The sequence below is a fragment of the Macaca nemestrina genome, chromosome 13 (assembly GCF_043159975.1).
Source record: "Macaca nemestrina isolate mMacNem1 chromosome 13, mMacNem.hap1, whole genome shotgun sequence".
In the NCBI taxonomy this organism is placed as follows: Eukaryota; Metazoa; Chordata; class Mammalia; order Primates; family Cercopithecidae; genus Macaca; species Macaca nemestrina.
Window position 1 is genome coordinate 104,765,274 of NC_092137.1, and position 25,829 is coordinate 104,791,102.

Genomic DNA, 25,829 nt, shown 5'->3' on the forward strand with positions numbered 1-25,829 from the left:
CCTGGGCAGAAGTGTTTATGTTTAATTAGATCCCATTTGTCAATTTTTGCTCTTGTTGCAATTGCTTTTGATGATTTCATCATAAAATCTTTGCCCATGCCTATGTCCTGAATGGAACTTCCTAGATTTTCTTCTAGGGTTTTTTTTTTACAGTTTGGGGTTTTACATTTAAGTTTTTAATCCATCTTAATTTTTGCATAAGGTGTAAGGATGAGGTCCAGTTTCAGTTTTCTGCATATGACTAGTCAATTTTCCCAGAACCATTTAAATAGGGAATCCTGGCCAAGTGTGGTGGCTCACGTCTATAATCTCAGCACTTTGGGAGACTGAGGCAGAAGAATCGTTTGAATTCGGGAGGCAGAGGTTGCAGTGCGCTGAGATCATGCGACTGCACTCCAGCCTGGTGACAGAGTGAGACTTTGTCTCAAAATAAATAAATAGGCTTAGGATTGTCTTGACTATTCAGTCTCTTTTTTGGTTGCATATGAAATTTAAAGTAGTTTTTTTTTTTTTAAATTCTGTGAAGAATGTCAGTGGTAATTTGATGTGAATAGCATTGAATCTATAAATTACTTCGGGCAGTATGGCTATTTTCAAGAGATTGATTCTTCCTACCCATGAGCATGGAATGTTTTTCCATTTGTTTGTGTCCTTTCTTATATTCTTGAGCAGTGGCTTGTAGCTCCCCTTGAAGAGGTCCTTCACACCCCCTCGTTAGCAGTATTCCTAGGTATTTTACTCTCTTTGTAACAATTGCGAAAGGGAGTTCATTCATGATTTGGCTTTCTTGTCTATTGTTGGTGTATAGGAATTGAAGAATATTGGCTATTGCTGGTGTATAAGAATGCTTGTAATTTTTGCACATTGATTTTGTATCCTCAGACTTTGCTGAACTTGCTTATCAGCTTAAGGAGTTTTTGGACTGCGATGATGTGGTTTTCTAGATATAGAATCACATTGCCTGCAAACAGAGACAATTTGATTTTCTCTCCTATTTGAACTTTCTTTCTTTCTTTCTCTTCTCTTCTCTTTTCCTTTCTTTCTTTCTTTCTTTTCTTTCTTTCTCTTTTTTTTTTTTTTTTGAAGGGTTTTTCATACCTCTATCTCCTTCAGTTCCACTCTGATTTTAATCATTTATTTTCTCTTCTGCTAGCTTTTGGATTTGTTTGCTCTTGCTTCTCTAGTTCTTTTAGTTATGATGTTAGGGTGTCGATTTGAGATATTTCCAGCTTTATGATGTGGGCATTTAGTGCTATAAATTTGCCTCTTAACATTGCTTTAGTTGCCTCCCAGAGATTCTGGTACATTGTCTCTTTGTTCTCATTGGTTTCAAAGAACTTCTTGATTTCTGCCTTAATTTCATTATTTACCCAGAAGTCACTCAGGAGCAGGTTGTTCAATTTCCATGTAGTTGTGTGGTTTTGAGTTTCTTAATCTTGAGTTCTAATTTGATTGCGCTGTGGTCTCAGAGACTGCCATGATTTCAGTTCTTTGGCAATTGCTGAGGAGTGTTTTAATTCCAATTTTGTGATCAATTTTAGAGTCAATATCATATGCCACTGAGAATAATATATAGTCTGCTGTTTTGTGGTGGAGAGTTCTGTAGATATCTATGAGATTCACTTGATCCAGAGCTGTGTTCAAGTCCTTTCTTGTTAATTTTCTGTCTAGATGATCCAATATTGACAATGGGGTGTTAATGTCTCCTGCTACTGTTGTGTGGGAGCCTGAGTCTCTTTGTAGGTCTCTAAGAACTTGTTTTATGAATCTGGGTTCTCCTGTACCAGGTGCATACATATTTAGGATAGTTAGCTCTTCTTGTTGATTCCTTTACCATTATGTGATGCTTTTCTTTGTCTTTTTTTTATCTTTGTTGATTCAAAGTCTGTTTTGTCAGAAACTAGAACTGCAACCACTGCTTTTTTCTGCTTTCCATTTGCTTGGTAAATTTTCCTCCATCCCTTTGAACCTACATGTGTCTTTGCACATGAGATAGGAACCTTGAATACAGCACACCTGAGTCTTGACTCTTCATATCCAATTTGCTGGTCTATGTCTTTTAATTGGGGCATTTAGCCCATTGACACTTAAGGTTAATATTGTTATGTTTGAATTTGATCCTGTCACCATGATGCTAGCTGGTTATTTTGCTCACTAGTTGATGCAGTTTCTTCATAGTGTCATTGGTCTTTGTATTCAGTACATTTTTGCAGTGGCTGGTACCAGTTTTTCCTTTCCATCTTTAGTGCGTCCTTCAGGAGGTCTTGCAAGGCAGGCCTGGTGGTGATAAATTCCCTCAGCATTTGCTTGTCTGGAAAGGATTTTTCCTTTACGTATGAAGGTTAGTTTGGCCAGATATGAAATTCTAGGTTGGAAATTCTTTTCTCTAAGAATGTTGACTATTGGACGCAACTCTCTTCTGGCTTGTAGGGTTTCTGCTGAGAGGCCCACTGTTAGTCTGATGGGCTTCCCTTTGTAGGTGACCTGCCCTTTGTCTCTGGCTGCCTTTAACATTTTTTCCTTCATTTTGATCTTGGAGAATCTGATGACTATGTGTCTTGAGGGTTGATCATCTTGTGGAGTATCTTACTGGAGTTCTCTGGATTTCCTGAATTTGAATGTTGGCCTGTCTTGCTAGGTTGGGGAAGTTCTCCTGGATGATATCTTGAAGTGTGTTTTCCCAACTTGGCTCCATTCTCCTTGTCTCTTTCAGGTAGTCCAATCAGTCACAGGTTTGGTCTTTTACATAGTACCACAGTTCTTTGAGGTTTTGTTCATTCCTTTTCATTCTTTTTTCTCTAATCTTGTCTGCCTGCCTTATTTTGGCAAGATAGTCTTCAAGCTCTGATATTCTTTCTTCTGCTTGAGCGACTCAGCTGTTGATACTTGTGTTTGCATTACAAAGTTCTCCTCATGTGCTTTACAGCTGACTCAGGTCATTTATGTTCCTCTATAAACTGGTTATTCTAGTTAGCATCTTCTGTAACCTTTTGTCATGGTTCTTAGCTCCTCTGCTGACAGAAGTAGTGTTCGGAAGGTGGATAATAACAAACTTCACAGAGCTAAAGGAGCATGTTCTAATCCAATGCATTGATTTTTCCACCCCCCTTCCAGTGATGCCAGTGATTTGTAGAATTGGCCTCTATATATAATGCCATACTTATTGGAGGTTTTGTTCCTTCCCTTTTATTCTTTTTTATTTTTGTCTGTCTTATTTTAGAGAACCAATCTTTAAGCTCTGGGATTCTTTCCAATGTGTTGGGTTAGAACATGCTCCTTTAGCTCAGTGAAGTTTGCTATTACCCACCTTCTGAAGCCTGCTTCTGTCAATTCATCCATCTCAGCCTCCACCCAGCACTGTGCCCTTACTGTAGAGGTGTTGTGATCATTTGGAGTAAATGAGCCACTCTGGCCTTTTGAGTTTTGAGGGGTTTTTCATTCCTTTCTCATCTTCATGAGTTTGTCTCATTTTGATCTTTGAGGCTGCTGACCTTTAGATGAGGTTTTTTTGGGGACTTTTTGGTTGATGTTGTTGGTGCTTTCTGTTTTCAACAGTCAGGTACCTCTTCTGTAGGGCTGCTGTGGTTTGCTGGGGATTCACTTCAGGCCCTATTTATCTGGGTCCTTCCCACACCTGGAGATGTCACCAGAGAAGGCTGGAGAACAGCAAAGATGGGATCCCATTCCTTCCTCTGTGATCTCTGTCCTTGAGGGGCACCCACCTGATGCCAGTAGAAATGCTCCTCTATAAGAGTCTGGTGACCCATTGGGGTGTCTCATCCAGGACCCACTTAATGAGACACTTTGGTTGTCCCTTTGTGAAGGGGGTATGCTGTGCTGGGAGAAATCCCACCCATCTGGGCTGCCTGGATTCCTCAGAGCAAGTAGGGGGAAAGAATAAGTCTTCTGGTTTGTGGAGACAACAGCCACCCTTCCCCCCAGAGGCTCAGACCTAGAGAGATCAGAGTTCTCTCCCTAATTCCCTGGCTGGAGTTGCTGGAGTTCCTACAGAGAGACCCCACCCAGTGAGGAAGGATGGGTCAGGGTCAGCCTAAAGAGGCAATCAGGCTTATGATCTGCCACGGCCAGCATGCTGCACTGTGGGGAATACTTCTTGAGATCAAGCCATCCAGTCTCCCTGGCATCAGCAAAGGAAAAACAGTGGCCTGGATCTGTAGAAATGGCTGCTGCCCTTCCTCCCTAGTTCAGTGTCTTAGGCAGCTAGCAGCTGCAGTGATGGCTGCTGTCCCTTCCTGGAGGAACTCAGTTTCCTCAGGCAGCAGGCAGCCACAGTGATGATGATGCCCCTCTCTTGGGAAGCTCAGTTTTATTAGGCAGCCAGAAGCCACAGTGATGACTGCTCCCCCTCCACCAGGGAACTCAAGAGGGTTTAGGCAGCAGGCAGCCCCAGTGATGATGACCACCCCTCCCCAACTTGGGAACTCGATAGTTTTAGGCAGACTCCAGCTGAGTGGCTCTTGAGAATCTGCATGGCTCTGTGGTTGGGACCCAAGGCCCTGGTGGTGTGGTCTCATGAGTGGGATCTTCTGATCTGTGGATTGCAAAGATCCATGGAAAAAGCAGTTTCCCAGGATGGGTAGCATGCTCACTCACTGCCTCCCTTGGCTGGCTGAAGGTGAGGGCTCCTCTCGCCCCCTGTGGCTCCCAGGTGGGCCAATGCACCAGCCCAACTTTCCTTGCTCTCTATGGGTCATGCCAACCACCTAGTCAGTCCTGATAGTACAACCTGGATATTTCAGTTGCTGGTGCAGGATTTGCACACTGTTTTAGTTCTTCTCAGTGGGAGACTTGAACTGCAGCTGCTTCTAGTTGGCTATCTTGTCCCTGCCCCCTTGTCTTTTTGGAAAATTATTGTTCATTTGACATCTGTTTTGTCTGAAATTAGGATTGCAACCTCTGCTTTTTTTCTGTTTTCTATTCATCTGGTAGATTTTTCTCCATCCCTTTATTTTGAGACTATGAGTGTCATTACGTGTGAGATGGGTCTCTTGAAGACGACATGCCATTTTGTGTGTCTCTCTTTTTTTTTTTTTAATCTAGCTTGCCACTCTGTGCCTTTTAAGTGGGGCATTTGCCCATTTACATTCAAGGTTAGTATTGATTTGTGTAGATTTGATCTTGTCATTGTGCTGTTGGCTGGTTATTATGTTGACTTGTTTTTGTGGTTGCTTTATAGTGTCGCTGGTCTGTGTGTTTAAGTATGTTTTTGTATTAGCGTGTAGTGGTCTTTCCTTTCTGTATCTAGTATCCCTTTCTAAAATCTCTTGTAAGGCAGATGTGGTGGTAATGAATTACGTCAGATTTTTCTAGTCTGTAAATGATCTCATTTCTTCTTCACTTAGGAAGCTTAGTTTAGCTGGATATGAAATTCTTGGTTGAAGATTTTCTTTAATAATGTTGAATATAGTCCCCCAATCTCTTCTGGCTTATAGGATTTCAGCTGAGAGATCTGCTGTTAGCCTAATGGGGTTCCCTTTGTAGATGGCCTGCCCTTTCTCTCTGGCTGCCTTTAACATTCTTTCTCTCATTTTGACCTTGGAAAACCTGATGCTTATGTGTCTTGAGGATGGTCTTCTTGTGTAGAAGCTTGTAGGAGTTCTTTGTATTTCCTGAATTTGACTGTTGGCCTTTCTAGCAAGGTTAGTGAAGCTTTCATAGATGATATCCTGAAATATGTTTTCCAAGTTGTTTGATTTTTCCACCTGCCTTTCAGAGATGCCAGTGATTTGTAGAATTGGCCTCTTTATATAATCCCATACTCCTTGAAGGTTTTGTTCATTCTTTTTCATTTTTGTCCCTCTTATTTTAGAGAACCAATCTTCAAGTTCTGAAATTTGTTCCTCAGATTCATTTTTTCTGCGTTAATAGTTGTGATTGCATTGTGAAATTCTTGTATTGTGTTATTCGGCTCTTTCAGATCTGTGAGGTTCTTTTTTTTTTTTATACTTTAAGTTCTAGGGTACATGTGCATAACGTGCAGGTTTGTTACATATGTATACTTGTGCCATGTTGCTGTGCTGCACCCATCAACTTGTCAGCACCCATCAACTCGTCATTTACATCAGGTATAACTCCCAATGCAATCCCTCCCCCCTCCCCCCTCCCCATGATAGGCCCCGGTGTGTGGTGTTCCCCTTCCCGAGTCCAAGTGATCTCATTGTTCAGATCCCACCTATGAGTGAGAACATGCGGTGTTTGGTTTTCTGTTCTTGTGATAGTTTGCTAAGAATGATGGTTTCCAGTTGCATCCATGTCCCTACAAAGGACACAAACTCATCCTTTTTTATGGCTGTATAGTATTCCATGGTGTATATGTGCCACATTTTCTTAATCCAGTCTGTCATTGATGGACATTTGGGTTGATTCCAAGTCTTTGCTATTGTGAATAGTTCCACAATAAACATACGTGTGCATGTGTCTTTATAGCAGCATGATTTATAATCCTTTGGGTATATACCCAGTAATGGGATGGCTGGGTCATATGGTACATCTAGTTCTAGATCCTTGAGGAATCGCCATACTGTTTTCCATAATGGTTGAACTAGGTTCTAATTTATTATACCAGCTACTTTGTCCTTCAGCTCCTGTAACACTTTATTGTTGTTATTATTTTCCTTGGATTGGGTTTTACCATTCTCCTGAGTCTTGATGATTTTTGTTCCTATCCATATTCTGAATTATATTTATGTAATTCCAGACAGTTCATCCAGGTTAAGAACTCTTGTTGGAGAACTGGTGTGGTTGTTTGAAGGACATATGACACTGAGGCCATTTGAGTTACTGGAGTTCTTGCATTGGTTTCTTCTCATCTCCACATATGGGTTTTCCTTTAATTGCAGTGTAGATTGAGTACAGTCAGTAGACTTATTTTTGTGTTTTCACCAGGCTGAGGCTTTGTGCAGGGTCTTTATTTGAAGCTGACTTCTCATTTCTGATTTCAGAGGGGAGCATATTAGTACAGTATTTTTGCCGTTAAAGCTTTGGGATGTGATCCAGTAGGTGGCACTTGGGCTTACTGATCAGTTGGTAGACTCTTGCTTGGTTATGTGGCTCCCCTGTTTTCTCACAGTTGCAGCCATTTTCCCTCTCAATGATATGAAAATGTGCTTCTCTTCCTCTTGAGTACTGGCTGTAGATCATGGCTTGGCTCCTAGGCTGCCCACTGTAGCTCTGGGGCAATCTCAGTGTTTATATTTCTTCCCCAACTTAGAGGCAAAAGAGGAAGGGACATTAGTAGTGGTTGTGGCCAAGGGTCTTCTGTCTGTCTCCTCAGGGTTCCACCCCTGGAGAGATACAGGTCAGCAACTGTTCATTGCAATCAGCCCAGGATGGAGAATTTGTGCTGTGGGGGCCAATCCAGGGGTTCCCTGTCTTTTATGAGCAGCGGGGAGTGTGTAGAACCCATGGGAGATGGTCTGGCTTCCTCTCCTTGGGTCAACTAAAGCTTGTTGACGGTGTAGAAAAGGGTGTTAGTTCTTTCATTAATCTGAGGGTAGCAAGGACTGTTCCACTGCAGAAGCAGTGGCAGAAAGGCTTTCAGTTGCCCCTGGAGGCTCTGTCCAGGGAGTGGTTGAGTTGCTACTGGCTCAACAGCTCTGGTACGGGGGTGGGTAGAGGTCCAGGCCTGCAAGACTTGCCTAGTGAGAAGATATAGGAATGGGAACCCAGGTAACAGTCTGGCCACTTTTCCACAGGGCTGCTGCAGTATGCCCAGGGCCCACTTCAGTCGCTAGTAGCCTCAGATTTTCCAGTACCTGAAGTTATCATCAGCGAAGGCTGTGAAATAGCAAAGATGGAAGCCTATCACTCCCTCTGGAAGCTTTGCCCTAGGGAGGTATGAATGAACCTGTTACTGGCCCAAACACACCTGTAGGAGGTGGCTGGAGACCCCAGTTGGGAGGCTTTACCCAGTGAGGAGGAATGACATTGGGAGAGCACTTAAAAAGCAGTCTGGCCACATTTTTATAGAGCACCTGTGCTATGCCGAGGGTCCACATCAGCCCCTGATCTCCTTGGACACTTCAAAGACTGAAGGTTGAAGTGGCTAAGTTGCAAAAACAGCAAAGATGGTGGCCTGCCCCTTCTCTCAGGAGCTCCGTCTCAGGGAGGTTCAGCACTGCTGCTCGTGGCTGGCTGGAATTCCAAGCCAGTTGCTCTTATCCTGTGAGGTGCTGTGGAAGTGGGGCCTGCAGGCTGTGGCTGCTCAGCTCCCTGGATTCAGCCTCTTCCCTAGGGATATGTACGAGGGTCCAACCTCCCACTTTGCCAGAGTTGTAGCTACTTTCACAGGAAAGCCCAGGTACCTAAGGCTCCCAGGTCTCCATGTGTGCCTGAGTGGCTCCTGTGCCAAGACTCCACATAGCTCCACCAGACTGACAGCCCTGGTAAAGCGGGTTCATGAGAAGATCTCCTGACCCAACGGTTGCAAAGATCCATGGAAAAAGCATGGGTTTCCGGAGTCACACATTCACTCACTGCTTCCCTAGGTGAGGGAGTTTCCCCTGGCTCTGTGTTGCTCCCAGGTGGACTGTTGTTTTGCCTTTCTTTTCTTCATTCTCCTTGGGTCAAGTTGTTTCCCTAGTCAGTCCCAACGTGAGTACCTGGATGTTTCAGTTGAAAGTTCAGTATTGACTCTCCCCTTGTGTTCCTCTCTGTGAGAGTCAAACACACCAGCTGCTTCAACTCGGCCACTTTGACGAGCCCACAGCCCTCTCACTGTTGTATTTTTATATATAGCATTTACAACTCTATAAAGTACTTCATTATACTCATTTTACAGGTGAAGATATTTTAGGCACATAAAGACTGAATAAGATCTAAGTCCTTAAAAGATGCAAAATCTGGAACTGACAATGTACATAACTGCTACGTGTCTCAAACGTAAGATGTAATTAGGCATTTCTAAAGCTCCACACTTTTTAAATGTTGAAATTTTTTTAGAGTTTTAAAGAATGATTTACTTAACAAATATGATTATGGGGATGTGTGGCCAATATGGCTGACTAGAAGCAGCTACGGAATACAGTACCTTCAACTGAAACAACCAGGTGCTCGCATTACCCACATAATCAAGGAAACAACTCCAGCCAGCCACCAGCAACAGTGTTTTATCCACCTGAGACAGAGCTCCTAGGGGACAGGGCAGGCCATCATCTTTGTTGTGTGGGCAACTTGGCCATTCCAGCCCATGGGCTTTTGAGAGCCCAAACCAACTGAGGGCAGAAGGGATCCCCCACACAACACAGCTGATCTACCAAAATGTGGCCAGACTGCCTCTTTAAGTTGATCCCCAATCCATTCCTCCTCACTGGGCAGGACCTCCCAAATGGGGCCTGCAGCTACTCTTGCAGGTGCTCTCAGGCTGACAGAGATTTGAATTCTCCCTGGGATGAGTTCCCTGGGGGAGAAGGGAGCCGCCATCTTTGCTGTTTGGGTGACTCAGCTGTTCCAGTCTGTGGGCTTTGGAGAGTCCAAAGTGACTAGGGTGGAGGGAATCCCCAGAACAGCACAACTGCTCTACCAAATCATGGCAAGATTCTTTAAGTAGATCCCCGATCCGTTCCTCACTGGGTGAGACCTCCCAAGTGGGGCTTCCACCCCTTAGTTCTAGAGTTGACAGAGATTTATATTCTCCCTTGGAGAGAGTTGTCGAGGTCCTGCCAATTAAGAAGGAATGGGTCAGGAACCTGCTAAAAGAATCTGCCTGGTGAAGATTTTGTAGAGTACCTATGTTGTGCTGGGAGATCCCTTCGGCCCCTGGTAGGTATGGATTCTACACAGCCCTCAGGCTCAAGTGGCTAAGTTGTGCAAACAGCAAAGATGGCAGCTCATCTTTGGCCATCTTATCCCAAGAATTCAAATCTCTTTGGGCCCGAGAACACTAGCAGTAGTGACTGGAGGTCCCAGTGGTGTGATTCCTCACCGGACAGGACCTTGAGAACTCCATGCCAGGGAGAATTCAAATCTCTGGCAGCCTGAGGACACTGGGGGTGGTGGCTGGAGGCCCGAGTTGAAAGGACCCTCACTGGGCAGGAACTGGAGACTTCCATGCCAGGAAGAATTCAAATCTCTGGCAGCATGAGAACACAGGTGGGGGTGGCCGGAGGCCCCAGTTAGGAGAACCCTCACTGGGTGGGACCTCAAGAACTCCATGCCTGGAAGAATTCAAATCTCTGTCAACCAGAAAACACCAGGGCCGGGGGTGGCTAGAGGCCCCAGTTAGGAGAACCCTCACTGGGCAGGACCTAAAGACCTCCATGCCAGAGATAATTCAAATCTTTGTCAACCCCAGAACACTGGCAGGGTGGTTGCAGGCCTTAGTTGAGAGGTCTCTCACTGGGCAGGACCTTGAGACCTCCACACAAGGGAGAACTCAAATCTCTGTCAGCCTGAGAACACGGGTGGGGGAGGCTGGAGACCCCAGCTAAAAGGACCCTCATTGGGTGGGACTTTGAGAACTACATGCCAGGGAGAATTCAGATGTCTGTCAGCCTGAGAATACCAGTAGGGTTGGCTGGAGGCCCCGGTTGGGAGGTCCCTCACTGGGCAGAACCTCGAGACTTCCATGCCAGGGAGAATTCAAATCTCGTCAGCCTCAGAACACTGGCGGGGATGGCTGCAGGCCCCCTGTTGGGAGGTCCCTCACTGGGCGGGACCCTGATACCTCCATGCCAGGGAGAATTCAAATCTCTGTCAGCCCCAGAACACCAGTGGGGTTGGCTGGAGACCCCAGCTAAAAGGACCCTCACTGGGCACGACCTTGAGAACTCCATGCCAGGGAGAATTCAAATCTCTGTCAGCCTGAGAACATTGGGGGTGGGGGCGGGTTGGCTGGAGGCCCGAGTTGAAAGGACCCTCACCGGGGGCAGGAACTGGAGACCTCCATGCCAGGAAGAATTCAAATCTCCCTCAACATAAGAACACAGGTGGGGGTGGCCAGAGGCCCCAGTTAGGAGAACCCTTACTGGGTGGGACCCCAAGAACTCCATGCCTGGGAGAATTCAAATCTCCATCAGTCCGAGAACACTGGCAGGGGTGGCTGGAGGCCCTGGTTGGGAGGTTCCTCACTGGGCAAAACCCTGAGATCTCCATGCCAGGGAGAATTCAAATCTCTGTCAGCCTGAGAACACCAGTTGGGGTGACTGGAGGCCCCAGCTAGAAGGACCCTCATTGGGCAGGACCTTGAGAACTACATGCCAGGGAGAATTCAGATCTCTGTCAGCCCGAGAACACGGGTGGGGGTAGCTGGAGACCACAGTTGAGAGGTCCCTCACTGGGCAGGACCTCAAGACCTCCATTTCAGGGAGAATTCAAATCTCTGTCAGCCCCAGAACACTAGCGGGGGTGGCTGAAGGCCAAGGTCTTTCACTGGGCGGGACCCTGAGACCTCCATACCAGGGAGAATTCAAATTTCTGTCAGCCCCAGAACACCGGTGGGAGTGGCTGGACGCCCTGGTTTGGAGGTCCCTCACTTGGCAGGACGTCAAGATCTCCATGCCAAGGAGAATTCAAATCTCTGTCAGCCCCAGAACACTGGCGGGGGAGGGTAGAGGCCCCAGTAGGGAGGTCCTTCACTGGGCCAGACCCGGAGGCCTCCATGCCAGGGAGAATTCAAACCTCTGTCAGCCTGACAACACTAGTGGGGGTGGCTGCAGACCCCAGCTAAAAGAACCCTCATTGGGTGAGACCTCGATAACTATCTGCCAGGGGGAATTCAAATCTCTGTCAGCCTGAGAACACAGGTGGGGGTGGCCAGAGGCCCCAGTTAGGAGAACCCTCACTGGGTGGGACCCCAAGAACTCCATGCCTGGGAGAATTCAAATCTCTGTCAGCCCCAGAACACTGGCAGGGGTAGCTGGAGGCCCGGGTTGGGAGGTCCCTCACTGGGCGGGACCTAAAGACTTCCATGCCAGGGAGAACTCAAATCTCTGTCAGCCCCAGAACACTGGTGGGGGTGGCTGCAGGCCCCCAGTTGGGAGGTCCCTCATGGGGCGGGACCTCGAGACCTCCATACCAGGGAGAACTCAAATCTCTGTCAGCCCAAGAACACCGGTGGGGGTAGCTGGAGGCCCAAGTTGGGAGGTCCCTCACTGGGTGGGACCTAAAGACCTCCCTGCCAGGGAGAACTCAAATCTCTGTCAGCCTGAGAACACCAGTTGGGGTGACTGGAGGCCCCAGCTAGAAGGACCCTCATTGGGCAGGACCTTGAGAACTACATGCCAGGGAGAATTCAGATCTCTGTCAGCCCGAGAACACGGGTGGGGATAGCTGGAGGCCACAGTTGAGAGGTCCCTCACTGGGCAGGACCTCAAGACCTCCATTTCAGGGAGAATTCAAATCTCTGTCAGTCCCAGAACACTAGCGGGGGTGGCTGAAGGCCAAGGTCTTTCACTGGGCGGGACCCTGAGACCTCCATACCAGGGAGAATTCAAATTTCTGTCAGCCCCAGAACACCGGTGGGAGTGGCTGGACGCCCTGGTTTGGAGGTCCCTCACTTGGCAGGACGTCAAGATCTCCATGCCAAGGAGAATTCAAATCTCTGTCAGCCCCAGAACACTGGCGGGGGAGGGTGGAGGCCCCAGTAGGGAGGTCCTTCACTGGGCCAGACCCGGAGGCCTCCATGCCAGGGAGAATTCAAACCTCTGTCAGCCCCAGAATACTGGCGGGGGAGGGTAGAGGCCCCAGTAGGGAGGTCCTTCACTGGGCCAGACCCGGAGGCCTCCATGCCAGGGAGAATTCAAACCTCTGTCAGCCTGACAACACCAGTGGGGATGGCTGCAGACCCCAGCTAAAAGAACCCTCATTGGGTGAGACCTCGATAACTATCTGCCAGGGAGAATTCAAATCTCTGTCAGCCTGAGAACACAGGTGGGGGTGGCCAGAGGCCCCAGTTAGGAGAACCCTCACTGGGTGGGACCCCAAGAACTCCATGCCTGGGAGAATTCAAATCTCTGTCAGCCCCAGAACACTGGCAGGGGTAGCTGGAGGCCCGGGTTGGGAGGTCCCTCACTGGGCGGGACCTAAAGACTTCCATGCCAGGGAGAACTCAAATCTCTGTCAGCCCCAGAACACTGGTGGGGGTGGCTGCAGGCCCCCAGTTGGGAGGTCCCTCATGGGGTGGGACCTCGAGACCTCCATACCAGGGAGAACTCAAATCTCTGTCAGCCCAAGAACACCGGTGGGGGTAGCTGGAGGCCCAGGTTGGGAGGTCCCTCACTGGGTGGGACCTAAAGACCTCCCTGCCAGGGAGAACTCAAATCTCTGTCAGCCTGAGAACACCAGTTGGGGTGACTGGAGGCCCCAGCTAGAAGGACCCTCATTGGGCAGGACCTTGAGAACTACATGCCAGGGAGAATTCAGATCTCTGTCAGCCCGAGAACACGGGTGGGGATAGCTGGAGGCCACAGTTGAGAGGTCCCTCACTGGGCAGGACCTCAAGACCTCCATTTCAGGGAGAATTCAAATCTCTGTCAGTCCCAGAACACTAGCGGGGGTGGCTGAAGGCCAAGGTCTTTCACTGGGCGGGGCCCTGAGACCTCCATACCAGGGAGAATTCAAATTTCTGTCAGCCCCAGAACACCGGTGGGAGTGGCTGGACGCCCTGGTTTGGAGGTCCCTCACTTGGCAGGACGGCAAGATCTCCATGCCAAGGAGAATTCAAATCTCTGTCAGCCCCAGAACACTGGCGGGGGAGGGTGGAGGCCCCAGTAGGGAGGTCCTTCACTGGGCCAGACCCGGAGGCCTCCATGCCAGGGAGAATTCAAACCTCTGTCAGCCCCAGAATACTGGCGGGGGAGGGTAGAGGCCCCAGTAGGGAGGTCCTTCACTGGGCCAGACCCGGAGGCCTCCATGCCAGGGAGAATTCAAACCTCTGTCAGCCTGACAACACCAGTGGGGATGGCTGCAGACCCCAGCTAAAAGAACCCTCATTGGGTGAGACCTCGATAACTATCTGCCAGGGAGAATTCAAATCTCTGTCAGCCTGAGAACACAGGTGGGGGTGGCCAGAGGCCCCAGTTAGGAGAACCCTCACTGGGTGGGACCCCAAGAACTCCATGCCTGGGAGAATTCAAATCTCTGTCAGCCCCAGAACACTGGCAGGGGTGGCTGGAGGCTCTGGTTGGGAGGTCCCTCACTGGGCGGGACCTAAAGACCTCCATGCCAGGGAGAACTCAAATCTCTGTCAGCCCCAGAACACTGGCGGGGGTGGCTGCAGGCCCCCAGTTGGGAGGTCCCTCATGGGGCAGGACCTCCAGACCTCCATACCAGGGAGAACTCAAATCTCTGTCAGCCCAAGAACACCAGTGGGGGTAGCTGGAGGCCCGGGTTGGGAGGTCCCTCACTGGGTGGGACCTAAAGACCTCCCTGCCAGGGAGAACTCAAATCTCTGTCAGCCCCAGAACACTGGTGGGACTGGGTGTAGGCCGCAGTAGGGAGGTCCCTCACTGAGCAGGACGTTGAGACCTCCATGCCAGGGAGAATCCAAATCTCTGTCAGCCCCAGAACACTGGTGGGGCTGGCTGGAGGCCCCGGTTGGGAGGTCCCTCACTTGGCAGGACCTCAAGACCTCCATGCCAGGGAGAATCCAAATCTGTCATCCTGAGAACACTGGAGGGGTTGCCATAGCAAGGTGCTCTACCAAAATGTGGCCACACTGGGTCTTTAAGAAGGTCTCTAATGCATTCTTCCTCACTGGGCAGGACCTCCCAACCAGGGCCTCCAACCACCCCCACCAGTGTTCTGGAGCTGACAGAGATTTGAATTATCCCTGGTATGGAGGTCTCGAGGTTCCCCCCAGTGAGGGACCTCACAACCGGGGCCTCCAGCCCCCCCCGCCAGTGTTCTGGGGCTGACAGAGATTTGAATTCTATTTGAGATGGAGGTCTTAAGGTCCCTCCCAGTGAGGGGTCTCCTAACCGGAGCCTCGAGCCACCCCCGCCAGTGTTCTGGGGCTGACAGAGATTTGAATTCTCCCTGGCATGGAGGTCTCGGGGTCTGGCCCAGTGAGGGACCTCCCAACTGGGGCCTCCAGCCACTCCCACCAGTGTTCTGGGGCTGACAGATTTGAATTCTCCCTGGTATGGAGGTCTCAACATCCTGCTCAGTGAGGGACCTCCCTACTGGGACCTCCAGCCACCCTCACCGGTATTCTGGGGCTGACAGAGACTTGAATTATCTTTGGGATGCAGTTCTTGAGGTCCCTTCTAGTGAGGGACCTCCCAACTGGGGCCTCTACCCTCCCCCGCCAGTGTTTTGGGGCTGACAGAGATTTGAATTCTCCCTGGCATGGAGGTCTCGGGGTCTGGCCCAGTGAGGGACCTCCCAACTGGGGCCTCCAGTCACCCCCACCAGTGTTCTCGGGCTGACAAGAGATTTGAATTCTCCCTGGCATGGAGGTTTCGGGGTCTGGCCCAGAGAGGGACCTCCCAACTGGGGCCTCCAGCCACCCCCACCAGTGTTCTCGGTCTGACAGAGATTTGAATTCTCCCTGGTATGGAGGTCTCAAGGTCCTGCTCAGTGAGGGACTTTCTTACTGGGACCTCCAGCCACCCTCGCCGGTGTTCTGGGGCTGAGAGAGACTTGAATTATCTTTGGGATGCAGTTCTTGAGGTCCCTTCTAGTGAGGGACCTCCCAACTGGGACCTCCAGCCACCCCCACCAGTGTTCTCGGGCTGACAGAGATTTGAGTTCTCCCTGGCATGGAGGCCTGGAGGTCCAGCCCAATGAGGGTCCTTTCAGCTGGGGCCTCCAGCCACCCATACCGGTGTTCTCAGGCTGACAGAGATTTGAATTCCTGGAATGAGTTCCCATGGGCAGGAGCAAGGAGCCATCTTTGCTGTTTGTGCAACTTAGTTGTTACAGCCGGCAGGCTTTGGAGAATCCATACCTACCAGGGGCAAAAGGGATCCATCAGCACAGCACAGCTACTCTACAAAATCTTGGAAGGCAGATTCTTTTACCAGGTTCCTGCCCATTACTCCTTACTGGGCAGGACCTCGACAACTTCTTCCCAGGGAGAATTTAAATCTCTGTCAGCTTGAGAACACAGGTAAGGTGGTGGAGGCCCCAGGTGGAAGGTTCCACCCAGTAAGGAGGAAAGAATCAGGGATCTGCTTAAAGAATCTGCCTGGCCACTATTTGGTAGAGCAGTTGTGCTGTGCTGGGGGATCTCTTCTGCCCCCAGTCGGTTTGGACTCTCCAAAGTTGGCCCCACCCTCTCCCCCAGGCCCCAGTTGGAAGGATTCCCACTGGACAGGAACTCCAGAACTCCTTCCCAGGGAGAATGCAAATTTCTGTCAGCCCGAGACACCGGCGGGGTAGCTGGAGGCCCTGGTTGGGAGGAACAGATTGGGAATCCCCTTAAAGAATCTGTCTGGGGCCGGTCACGGTGGCTTACGCTTGTAATCCCAACACTTTGGGAGGCACAGCAGGCCGGATCACTTGAGGTCAGGAGTTCCAGACCAGCCTGGCCAATATGGTGAAACCCCATCTCTACTAAAAATACAAAAAATTAGCTGTGCGTGGTGATGGGCACATGTAGTCCCAGATATTTCGGAGGCTGAGGCAGGAGAATTGCTTGAATCCAGGATGTGAAAGGTGCGGTAAGCCGAGATCATGCCACTGTACTCCAGCCTGGGTGATAGAGCAAGACTTCTCAAAAAAAAAAAAAAAAAAAAAAAAAAAGAATCTGGGCACATTTTGGTAGAGCAGCTGTGCTGTGCCAGGGATCCCTTCTACCTCATCAGTTTGCACTGTCCAAAGCCCACAGGCTGGAATGGTTGTGTCGCCCAAACAGCAAAGATGGCGGCCAGCTCCTCCCCCGGGAAACTCATCCCAGGGAGCGCCAGCATCCTTGGCACAAGTTGGCAAGTATTGGCTGAAATGACAGGTGCCCTTGGGAAATTTGAAAGGGTTATCCACGTACGGTTGCTGATTATTTTTACAATTTTCCTGAGATGTCTTTATCGTTCTCTGACTCTCCTGTCTATGGTCAGACATTTGGCTCTCATAGGTGACTTTCTGGCTGAAGAATGTGGATTCTTCACTGTCTTGTGCTTAGAGGGGGCTCTGTAATCCCAGAAATGTCCATATCTGATGAAAGAAAGCAAAGAAGAATGAAGCAAAAAGAGATACATATCATATTCATAAGAAGATTCAATGCTATTAAGATGTCAGTTCTTTCCAATGTATAGATTCAATGCAATTAAAAATCTAAGTGAAAATGTTTATATGGAGAGGCAAAAGACCTTGAATAGCTAACACCATATTGAAGGAGAAGAACAAACTTGGAGGACAGACACTACTCAATTTCAAGGCTGACTGTGAGGCTACAGTAATGGAGACAGTGTGGTATCAGTGAAAGAACAAACGGATAAAATGAGATAGAGAGTTCAGAAATAGAAACACATTAATGCATTCAATTAATTTTTGTCAAAAAAGTAAAGGCATTATGATGATGAAACAGTTTTTTCAGGAAGGGCTTCTGGAATACCTGGATATCCACATGCAAAAAATAAATAAATAAATCACAGACCTTACACCCCCACCAAAATTAACTCAAAATGGATCATCAACATAAATATACAAAACCCCATAAAATTTATAGAAGATAATATAGAAGAAAATACAGATTATCTTGGGTTTAATGACGACCTTTAGAAAAAACACCAAAGTTGAAGTCAATAGAAGAAAGAATTGATAAGTTGGACTTGATGAAAATGTAACATTTTTACACCATTAGAGACACTGAAAGAAAAGAAAAACCACAGATGGAAAAAATATTTGCCAAAACATATCTGATTGAGAACTATTATTCAAAACATATTAGTATTCTTAAAGGTGATCAGTAAAAGACATAAGCTAAAGACCTTAACAAGTACCTCACCAAGTAAATTATACAAATGGAAAATAAACATATGTAATGAGGCTACATACAATATTTCCTTAGAGAAATGCAACCATGAGATGCCACTGCACACGTATTCGAATAACCAAAATCTAGAATGACTGACAACATCAAGTGCTGGCAAGGATCTGGAATGAAAGGAAACTTCATTCATTGCTTGTGGGAATGCAAAATGGTGCAGCCACTTCTTGAAATTTGTATTTTATGTACCTCAACAGCATGGCCTTCACTGTTCACATTCCTATTATCATTTTGGTCAACCACTTAACCAAGGTCTAATAAGTTCCACAAGTTTCCTCATCTTCCTGTCTTCTTTGCCTATTACCCAGTTCCAAAGCAAATTCTGCATTATCAGGTATTTTTAAAGCAAAACCCCACTCCTTGTTGCTAATTTCTGTTAGCAACACAGAATAACACAGAAAAGAGCAACACAGAAAAACACAAATTTTTGTGTTGCTATAAAAAAATACCTGAGACTGGGTAATTTATAAGGAACAGAGGTTTGTTTGCCTTACAGTTTTGCAGGCTGTAGAAGCATGGCAGTGGCATCCACACAGTTTCTGGTCAGGGACCCAGAAGGCTTTTACTTGTGGCTAAAGGTGAAGAGACAACAGGTATGTCACACATGGCTAGAGAGGTAGGAAGAGAGGGGAGGGGTGCCACACTGTTTTAAATAACCATCTTTCATGTAATACAGTGTGAACTCACTCATTAGTGAAAAGAGGGCAAAAAGCTATTCAGGAGAGATCAACCACCATGACCCAAACACCTCCCACTAGGTCCCACCTCCAACATCGGGGATCAAATCTTGACACAGTATTTGGAGGGTACAAGTTTGCAAACAATATTACTCTCTTTTAGTCTTTGACTTTGGACAATTTCATTATAGTGTATCTTGTTGTGAGTACCTGGATTCACCTTATTTGGTTTCCTTTGGGCTTTCTGGACCAGGCTTTCTGTTTTCTTTCCCATGCTTGATAAGTATGTCATTATTCCTTTAAACATTTTTCTGTTCCTTTCTTCCTCTTTTCTCCTTCAGGCATGCCGATAATGTGAGAGTGGTCCTGCTTGACGGTGTCCCATAACTCTCTAAAGTTGTCTTCACCCTTTTTGCATTATCTTTTTTTTTTTTCTGATCCTCAGATTAGGTAATTTTCAGTGACCAGTCTTAAAGCTCACTGATAGATTCTGTCAATGAACACCTCTATTAAATTTTTTTCAGTTCAGTTACAGTACACTTTAGATCTATGATTGGTTTGACATTATTGTATAACGTTTTTCCTTTTCTTGAAGTTCTCAGCTTGTTCTTGCAAAGCTATCTTGACCTCAGTGATTATTGTTACGACCACTATTTGGAAATATCTATCAGATAAATTACATATCTGTACTTCACTCAGGTGCTGGAGATTTATCTTGTTTTCTTACTTTGAATGTATTTCCTTGTTTCTTCATTTTTCCTTGACTCTCTCTGTTGGCTCCTGTGCATTTGATAAGACTGGCCTCATGTAGGAAAAGGATCTCACCAAACTTTCCAGCCAGAGATCTTCAGGTACCTCTCAAATCCCTGTGTGCTATAGTGTTGTCTTTGTTTTTTGTGGCTCTCTGGAACTTAGGATGTGCCATGCCTTGCCGGTAACCAAAAATTGGTTAAGGTAGGAGCCAGACGATCCAGATGTAGTTAAAAAGTTAGAAGGCTGGATGAGTGTTTCAATTCTTTCTAACTACATGATGAAGATTAGTATGGACATTTATCTCCCACTCTCTCTCCATTAAGCTTGGTAGAGGATCTGTGACAAACACACGTATGCACACTCTGGATGCAGCCTCTGATCCTGAGGAGATAGCTTCTGAATGTGGGCCCATTGTATGCTTACGTCTTTGTTTTCTGTGGTCTAAACACACTCAAAAATACAAAATCCTGTCGCCTCCTAGAGCAAAGTTGTCAAGAAAACAGTTCCTTGGGCACTAACTATAGAGGCTGTGGAATTTGATGCATGATCCAAAAATATTTTCATTTAATAAACATCTTTGCATGTCACACATTTAATGGGAAACAAAATATGTTAACAGTCTAGTAATACAATTTTATCTTTTAGATTTTGTTTTGTCAGCACGTATTCTTTTTGTTTTGTTTTGCATTTGAGATGGAGTCACTCTGTCGCTCAGGCTAGAGTGCAGTGGCACGATCTTGGCTCACTGAAACCTCTGCCTCCCAGTTTCAAGTGATTCTCCCACCTCAGCCTCCTGAGTAGCTGAGACTATAGGCATGCACCACCACCCCCGGCTAATTTTTGTATTTTTAGTAGAGACAGGGTTCCACCATATTGTCCAGGCTGGTCTTGAACTCCTGGCCTCAAGTGATCCACCCGCTCTGGCCTCCCAAAGTGCTGAGAAAACAGGCATAAGCCACTGCAGGCAGCCAGCACATATTCTTGTTATGCTTTTAAAACTAGTTATTGATTTAGAGTTTACTCATTGGTAGATCCCAGTGCAGAAGCTATAGAGCAGCAGTCCCCAACTTTTTTGGCACCAGGCACCAGTTTTGTGAAAGATAATTTTTCCACAGATGGGGGTTTGGGGGATGGTTTCAGGATGATGATTCAAGCATATGACATCTATTGTGCACTTTATTTCTATTATTACTACATTGTAATACATAATGAAATAATTACACGACTCATCATAATGTAGAATCAATGGGAGTCCTGAGCTTGTTTTTCTGCAACTAGATGGTCCCATCTTGAAGAGATAGGAGACGATGACATACCATCAGGCATTAGAGTCTCATAAGGAGCATGTGACGTAGATCCCCTGAATGTGCAATTCCCAATAGGGTTTTCACTCCTACGGGAATCTAATGCCTTTGCTGATCTGACAGGAGGCAGAACTCAGGTGGTAATGTGAGCAACGGGGAGTGGCTGGAAATACAGATGAAGCTTCACTCGCTTGCCTGCCACTCACCTCCTCCGTGCAGCCTGGTTCCTAACAGGTCATGGACCTGTCTGTGACCTGGGGGTTGGGGACCCCTGCTATAGAGGATCCGGATTTAAATTCAGAAGAAGTCAGAATGAAAAAGAAAGAATTATATTCTTTAGCTAAATGATTTCACAGTTAACTAAGAGAAAGTCAGTATGAGTTGAAACGTTTATCAGTGTTAATAAGAATGAAAAATAAGTACAATATGCAATTACTATTAAATGTAATTTGCCCATAGTTGCACACTGAATTCATTATCATGGCAGTTAAGTATCAGAGCTTCTGCATTTCTCACTCTTCATTTGTGTATTCAGCAACCATGTGCTAAGGTACTAGGACAAGCACTGGAATTACAAGATAAAGATGATACGGTCCACCCCTCAACAACTGTATGCTATAATCTGAAAAAACAAACAGGCAATTCCCATACAGAGTCATACATACAATGACAGGCATAAGACAGCACTTACTGGAAAACACAGAAGGGATACTAGCCCAGGTTTGTGTCAATATTGTAGGCTTTTTGGTGGAGGCAATTCATAGGTTAATATCTGAAGGAGAAGGAAAACACATGGAGAATAGACGGAAGAAGTAAATGCAAAGAGCTGGAGGTGAGGATGATCACTGTGGAACTCCATGTAGTTTAGTTTGGCTGGATGCTAGAACAAAGGGGCAGAGTGTGGTAAGTGGTGAAAGATAAGGCTGAATAACTTGACAAGAACCACACTGATGTGGGAGTTTTGATTCCATGCTAAGGAATTTTCAACTTTTCCCAGGGGCAAAAGTAAACCAATAACAAGGTCAATGACTGGAGATTTAAAATGTCACTGGTCAAGTGACTGCTTGTGACCTGTAATTGCTTAACTAATTATTATCAACGAGTGTGGGGTCTGTTCGCCTTAAATCACTACCTTAAACCTTGAGAAGTTGATGATGCCTTTGTTTTCTGAGAACAGTTTCAGTGTGCAGGCTGACAGTTCTATAGGGGTGGCAGAAGAAAAGTGTAGGGCCAGAAAAAAAGGGATACACAGACTTCTCACGATTTTTTTAAAGCTATGGAACATGACGAATTAACAAGGCATAAGTATACTCTTCACTGTGAATGTTTATGTTTTCACATCTTTCACTGGATATGTGTAAGAAAAAATATTTAATGTAGCATTTATTAACCAAGCAATTGAGAGGAATACCGTTTATTTCAGAAATCAATGATTTGAATTTAATTCATAAATTTTGGCAACATACCTTCACTACTTCCTGAACACAGGCAGCATCTGAAATAAATCAAATATTACTTATAATGTTTCAGTCAAACAAGGGACATTATCATGTAAACCCACTGTAAGTCATGGAGCATCTGTCCTGTAGATTGATCATCCCTAATCTAAAAATCTGAAATCCAAAATGCTCTACAATCTGAAACTCTCTGAGCACGGACATGACGCCACAACTGCAGCATTCCACACCTGACCTCATGTGACAGGCTGCGGTGAAAACAGTAAAAACTTTGTTACCTGCAAAAAATTACTGTAGAACATCATAGAGGATTACCTTCAGGCTATGTGCATAACTTACATATGAAACATAAACGAATTTCATGTTTAGACTCAGGTACCACCCCCAAGGTATTTCATTAGGTATACACAAATATTCCAAAATCTGAAAAAAATCTACTTTTGGTCCCAAGCATTTTGGACAAGGGATATTTAACCCGTCCTACTGGAAAAATAAAATTCCTTTTCAGTATGACAGAAATTAAGAGATTGGCTTACCAAACTTGAACGCTGCAGGATTTTCTCAAGCCGCTCAATTTGGTCATCCTGTTTTTTAATAGTTTTTCTTATCATGGCATTTTCTACTTCAAGCCTAAAATGTGCATTTTAAAATAATTACTCTCACACATAAATTTTTTAACATCATGTAAACTCTACATAAACTTCTGAAGGTATAATTACACAAATTCTTAGCAATTGTAAAAGTAGATGATTGGGCTACTGTGTCATTTTTCTACCTGCGTTTTGTTGATAATATGAAAAATTTAGGAATAATATAGAAAAATGATGTATTTCAACATAGCTTACAAATGAAACTTCTTTGGTTTCACAAAGACATACTTATTATCATAACTGATACAATTTTCATACTACAGTGCTCTTTTGCTTTATAAATACTCAAGTTATTTTGTGTGCTGCTTCAAATTTTACTTGTGTGCATGGCCTTCCGTCTTCTTAGTACATCTTATAGTAGCTGTAAGTTGATCCTGTATTTCTTGAAACTAAAACAAAGAATTTAAAAAAAATTACATTTGGAAATGATCTAAATGTCCATTAGTAGATAAACGAACCAACAAAATACATATAAAATGTTTTTAGACTATTAAGATCTTTTAAAAAAGATCATAATCTAGTAGAAACCATCCCATTACCTGTTTTTTGTAATTAATTTGAGTGGGACACTGCTACACCCCTTCAATCTGCATACTGTTTACGGCTACTTTTGTGCTATAATGGCAAGGCTGAGTTATTGCAACAAGGATCTTATGGCTCACAAAGCCTTAAAAAATACTGTCTGGCCCTTTACAGAAAAGTTCACTGACCCCTGCTCTAGGACTAAAACACAACATTCTTCTTGCTTTTGAATTACATTTTATCAGATAAACACTCAAACTTACAAACTGGTAAAATGTGGAAAGATAAAGGATTACCTCATGCTAAGCATTTATATTTTGAATTCTAAACGCTACCACATCAACTATAATTTTTTTTTGTATGTATGCATTTAGTTTTATTATAGCAAAGCAACTTGCACATTTTTTAATATTTAAAACTAAATAAGCATCATCTTTCCTTTCTAGGGAAACAAGAAGAAAATTTAAAAATAAGCAGAAACAGGGACGGGCCCGGTGGCTCACGCCTGTAATCCCAGCACTTTGGGAGGCCGAGGCTGGCGGATCACGAGGTCAGGAGATCGAGACCATCCTGGCTAACACAGTGAAACCCCTCTCTACTAAAAATACAAAAAATTAGCTGGGCACGGTGGTGGGCACCTGTAGTCCCAGCTACTTGGGAGGCTTAGGCAGGAGAATGGCGTGAACCCAGAAGGCAGAGCTTGCAGTGAGCCAAGATCGCGCCACTGTACTCCAGCCTGGGCAACAGAGCGAGACTCTGTCTCAAAAAAAAAAAAAAAAAAAAAGGCAGGAACAAAATTAAAATCAACAAAGTCAGTTCCAAATAAGATCCTACAGGATCTTATTGACTCTCCCACCGAATAGCAGGACTCAAGTCATCATTAGGAGAGAAGTAATTTAAAAGCGTCATCTTAAACTGCAAGGATGCCCATTAAACATGCCAAAGGAGAAGCCTTGTTGTCTAAATGCCCACTTAACCAACCCAAACATCTCAAACCCATCCTTTGCTGACCTTCTATAACCCCCTTTTTAGTTTACCTTTTTCTATAAACAAGAGAAAATAGATACATGTTTGCAAATGCCAACTGTCCATATTCATATAGAGACAGAGTGTGCTCTCTGAGCCCAATACAAAGAGAGAGTGAGGACTTTCATCAAAATCAAAATTGATTCAGTAGAATGGCCTTTCTGAACAAGTTAACCTGAAATCTATGAAATTAAGTATACACAGGTTCTTTATTCATTCAGAAAAGTAGAGATTAAAAATAAGATAATTTTCTGAAACATTCCATTAGGCATTATCCTCTGAATTAATCTGGCTTGCCTCACCATGCCAATAGAGAAATCACTAAAAACAGACGGTTTAACAGGGGGAAAAAAAACCTCTCTGAACTTCTGTGAGAAATGATGCATAATTCTCAACTTTCCTAAGGTTAAATATTTAAGAAAAAAAAATGTATAAAAAATGGCAGAATGAAAGCCAGAGATTAAGATACAGGTGCAGGCCGGGCGCGGTGGCTCACGCCTGTAATCCCAGCACTCTGGGAGGCCGAGGCGGGTGGATCACCAGGTCAGGAGATCGAGACCATGCTGGCTAACACGGTGAAACCCCGTCTCTACCAAAAATACAAAAAAAAAATTAGCCCGGCGTGGTGGTGGGTGCCTGTAGTCCCACCTACTCGGGAGGCTGAGGCAGGAGAATGGCGTGAACCCAGGAGGCAGAACTTGCAGTGAGCCAAGATTGCGCCACTGCACTCCAGCCTGGGCGACAGAGCGAGACTCCGTCTCAAAAAAAAAAAAAAAAGATACAGGCGCATTATAAAGATAATAACATTTAAAAATAATTAATAATAATGAAAATACAAAAGAAAGCATGCACTATAAAATTTTAATAAAATTAATTATAATAAAAATACAAAAGAAAGCCATCCACTAAAATTAGTACCCCGACACTTTATATTGGTTAACCAGCTCCAGATTAACAGTTGTTGGTGTGCAAAGTTTCATACATACTTGACTTCTTATCTGGTCTAATTTCTTCCTTGAATCCTGCATCTCATTTTCTAAATGGACGCAGTGACGCGATGAAGCATCCAGCAAAGCTTTTGTTGACGATTGTTTGTTTAAGACATCATTTCGTTTCTGCTGAAGTTGTCTCACAACTACCTGATAAGATGTTATTTTTGTTACTAATTTTACAAATCATCTTATTATTAAACCATTAATAATATTTAACTCTGAAGTATACACTTTGAAAAATATCACCACACAGACCGATTCACCTTCTTTTCCTCGTGTGTACTCACTCCTGTGTATTACTGAATCCAGTTGAGGATACAGAAGGTGTTATCTTCCTGCCAAATTGGTATTGTTATTCACACAACATATTCAGTCCACTAGTCATTCCTCCCCTGATGAATTTGCAATGCTTAAAAACCTTCTGAAGTCTCAAAAAGAAATGAGTATGTGGGTGAGACTGATGGTAGTAACTTATACATTGTGGAATGATTTCCCTCTTTT

At 45.4% G+C, this 25,829-nt stretch overlaps 1 protein-coding gene across 1 annotated transcript in view; it reads right to left on the reverse strand.

Annotated features, from left to right (window-relative positions):
- The window catches only part of LOC105472026 (ankyrin repeat domain-containing protein 36A-like), a 203,055-nt gene that overhangs the window by 22,820 nt on the left and 154,406 nt on the right, over positions 1-25,829 (reverse strand). Inside the window, exons 79-83 of the mRNA XM_071077048.1 lie at positions 25,323-25,475; positions 23,107-23,177; positions 22,675-22,768; positions 22,148-22,176; positions 16,946-17,112 (exon numbers count right to left, since the gene is read on the reverse strand). Coding sequence (XP_070933149.1) covers positions 22,153-22,176; positions 22,675-22,768; positions 23,107-23,177; positions 25,323-25,475 — 342 coding nt within the window. The 3' untranslated portion in view covers positions 16,946-17,112; positions 22,148-22,152. The remainder of the gene's footprint in view (positions 1-16,945; positions 17,113-22,147; positions 22,177-22,674; positions 22,769-23,106; positions 23,178-25,322; positions 25,476-25,829) is intronic.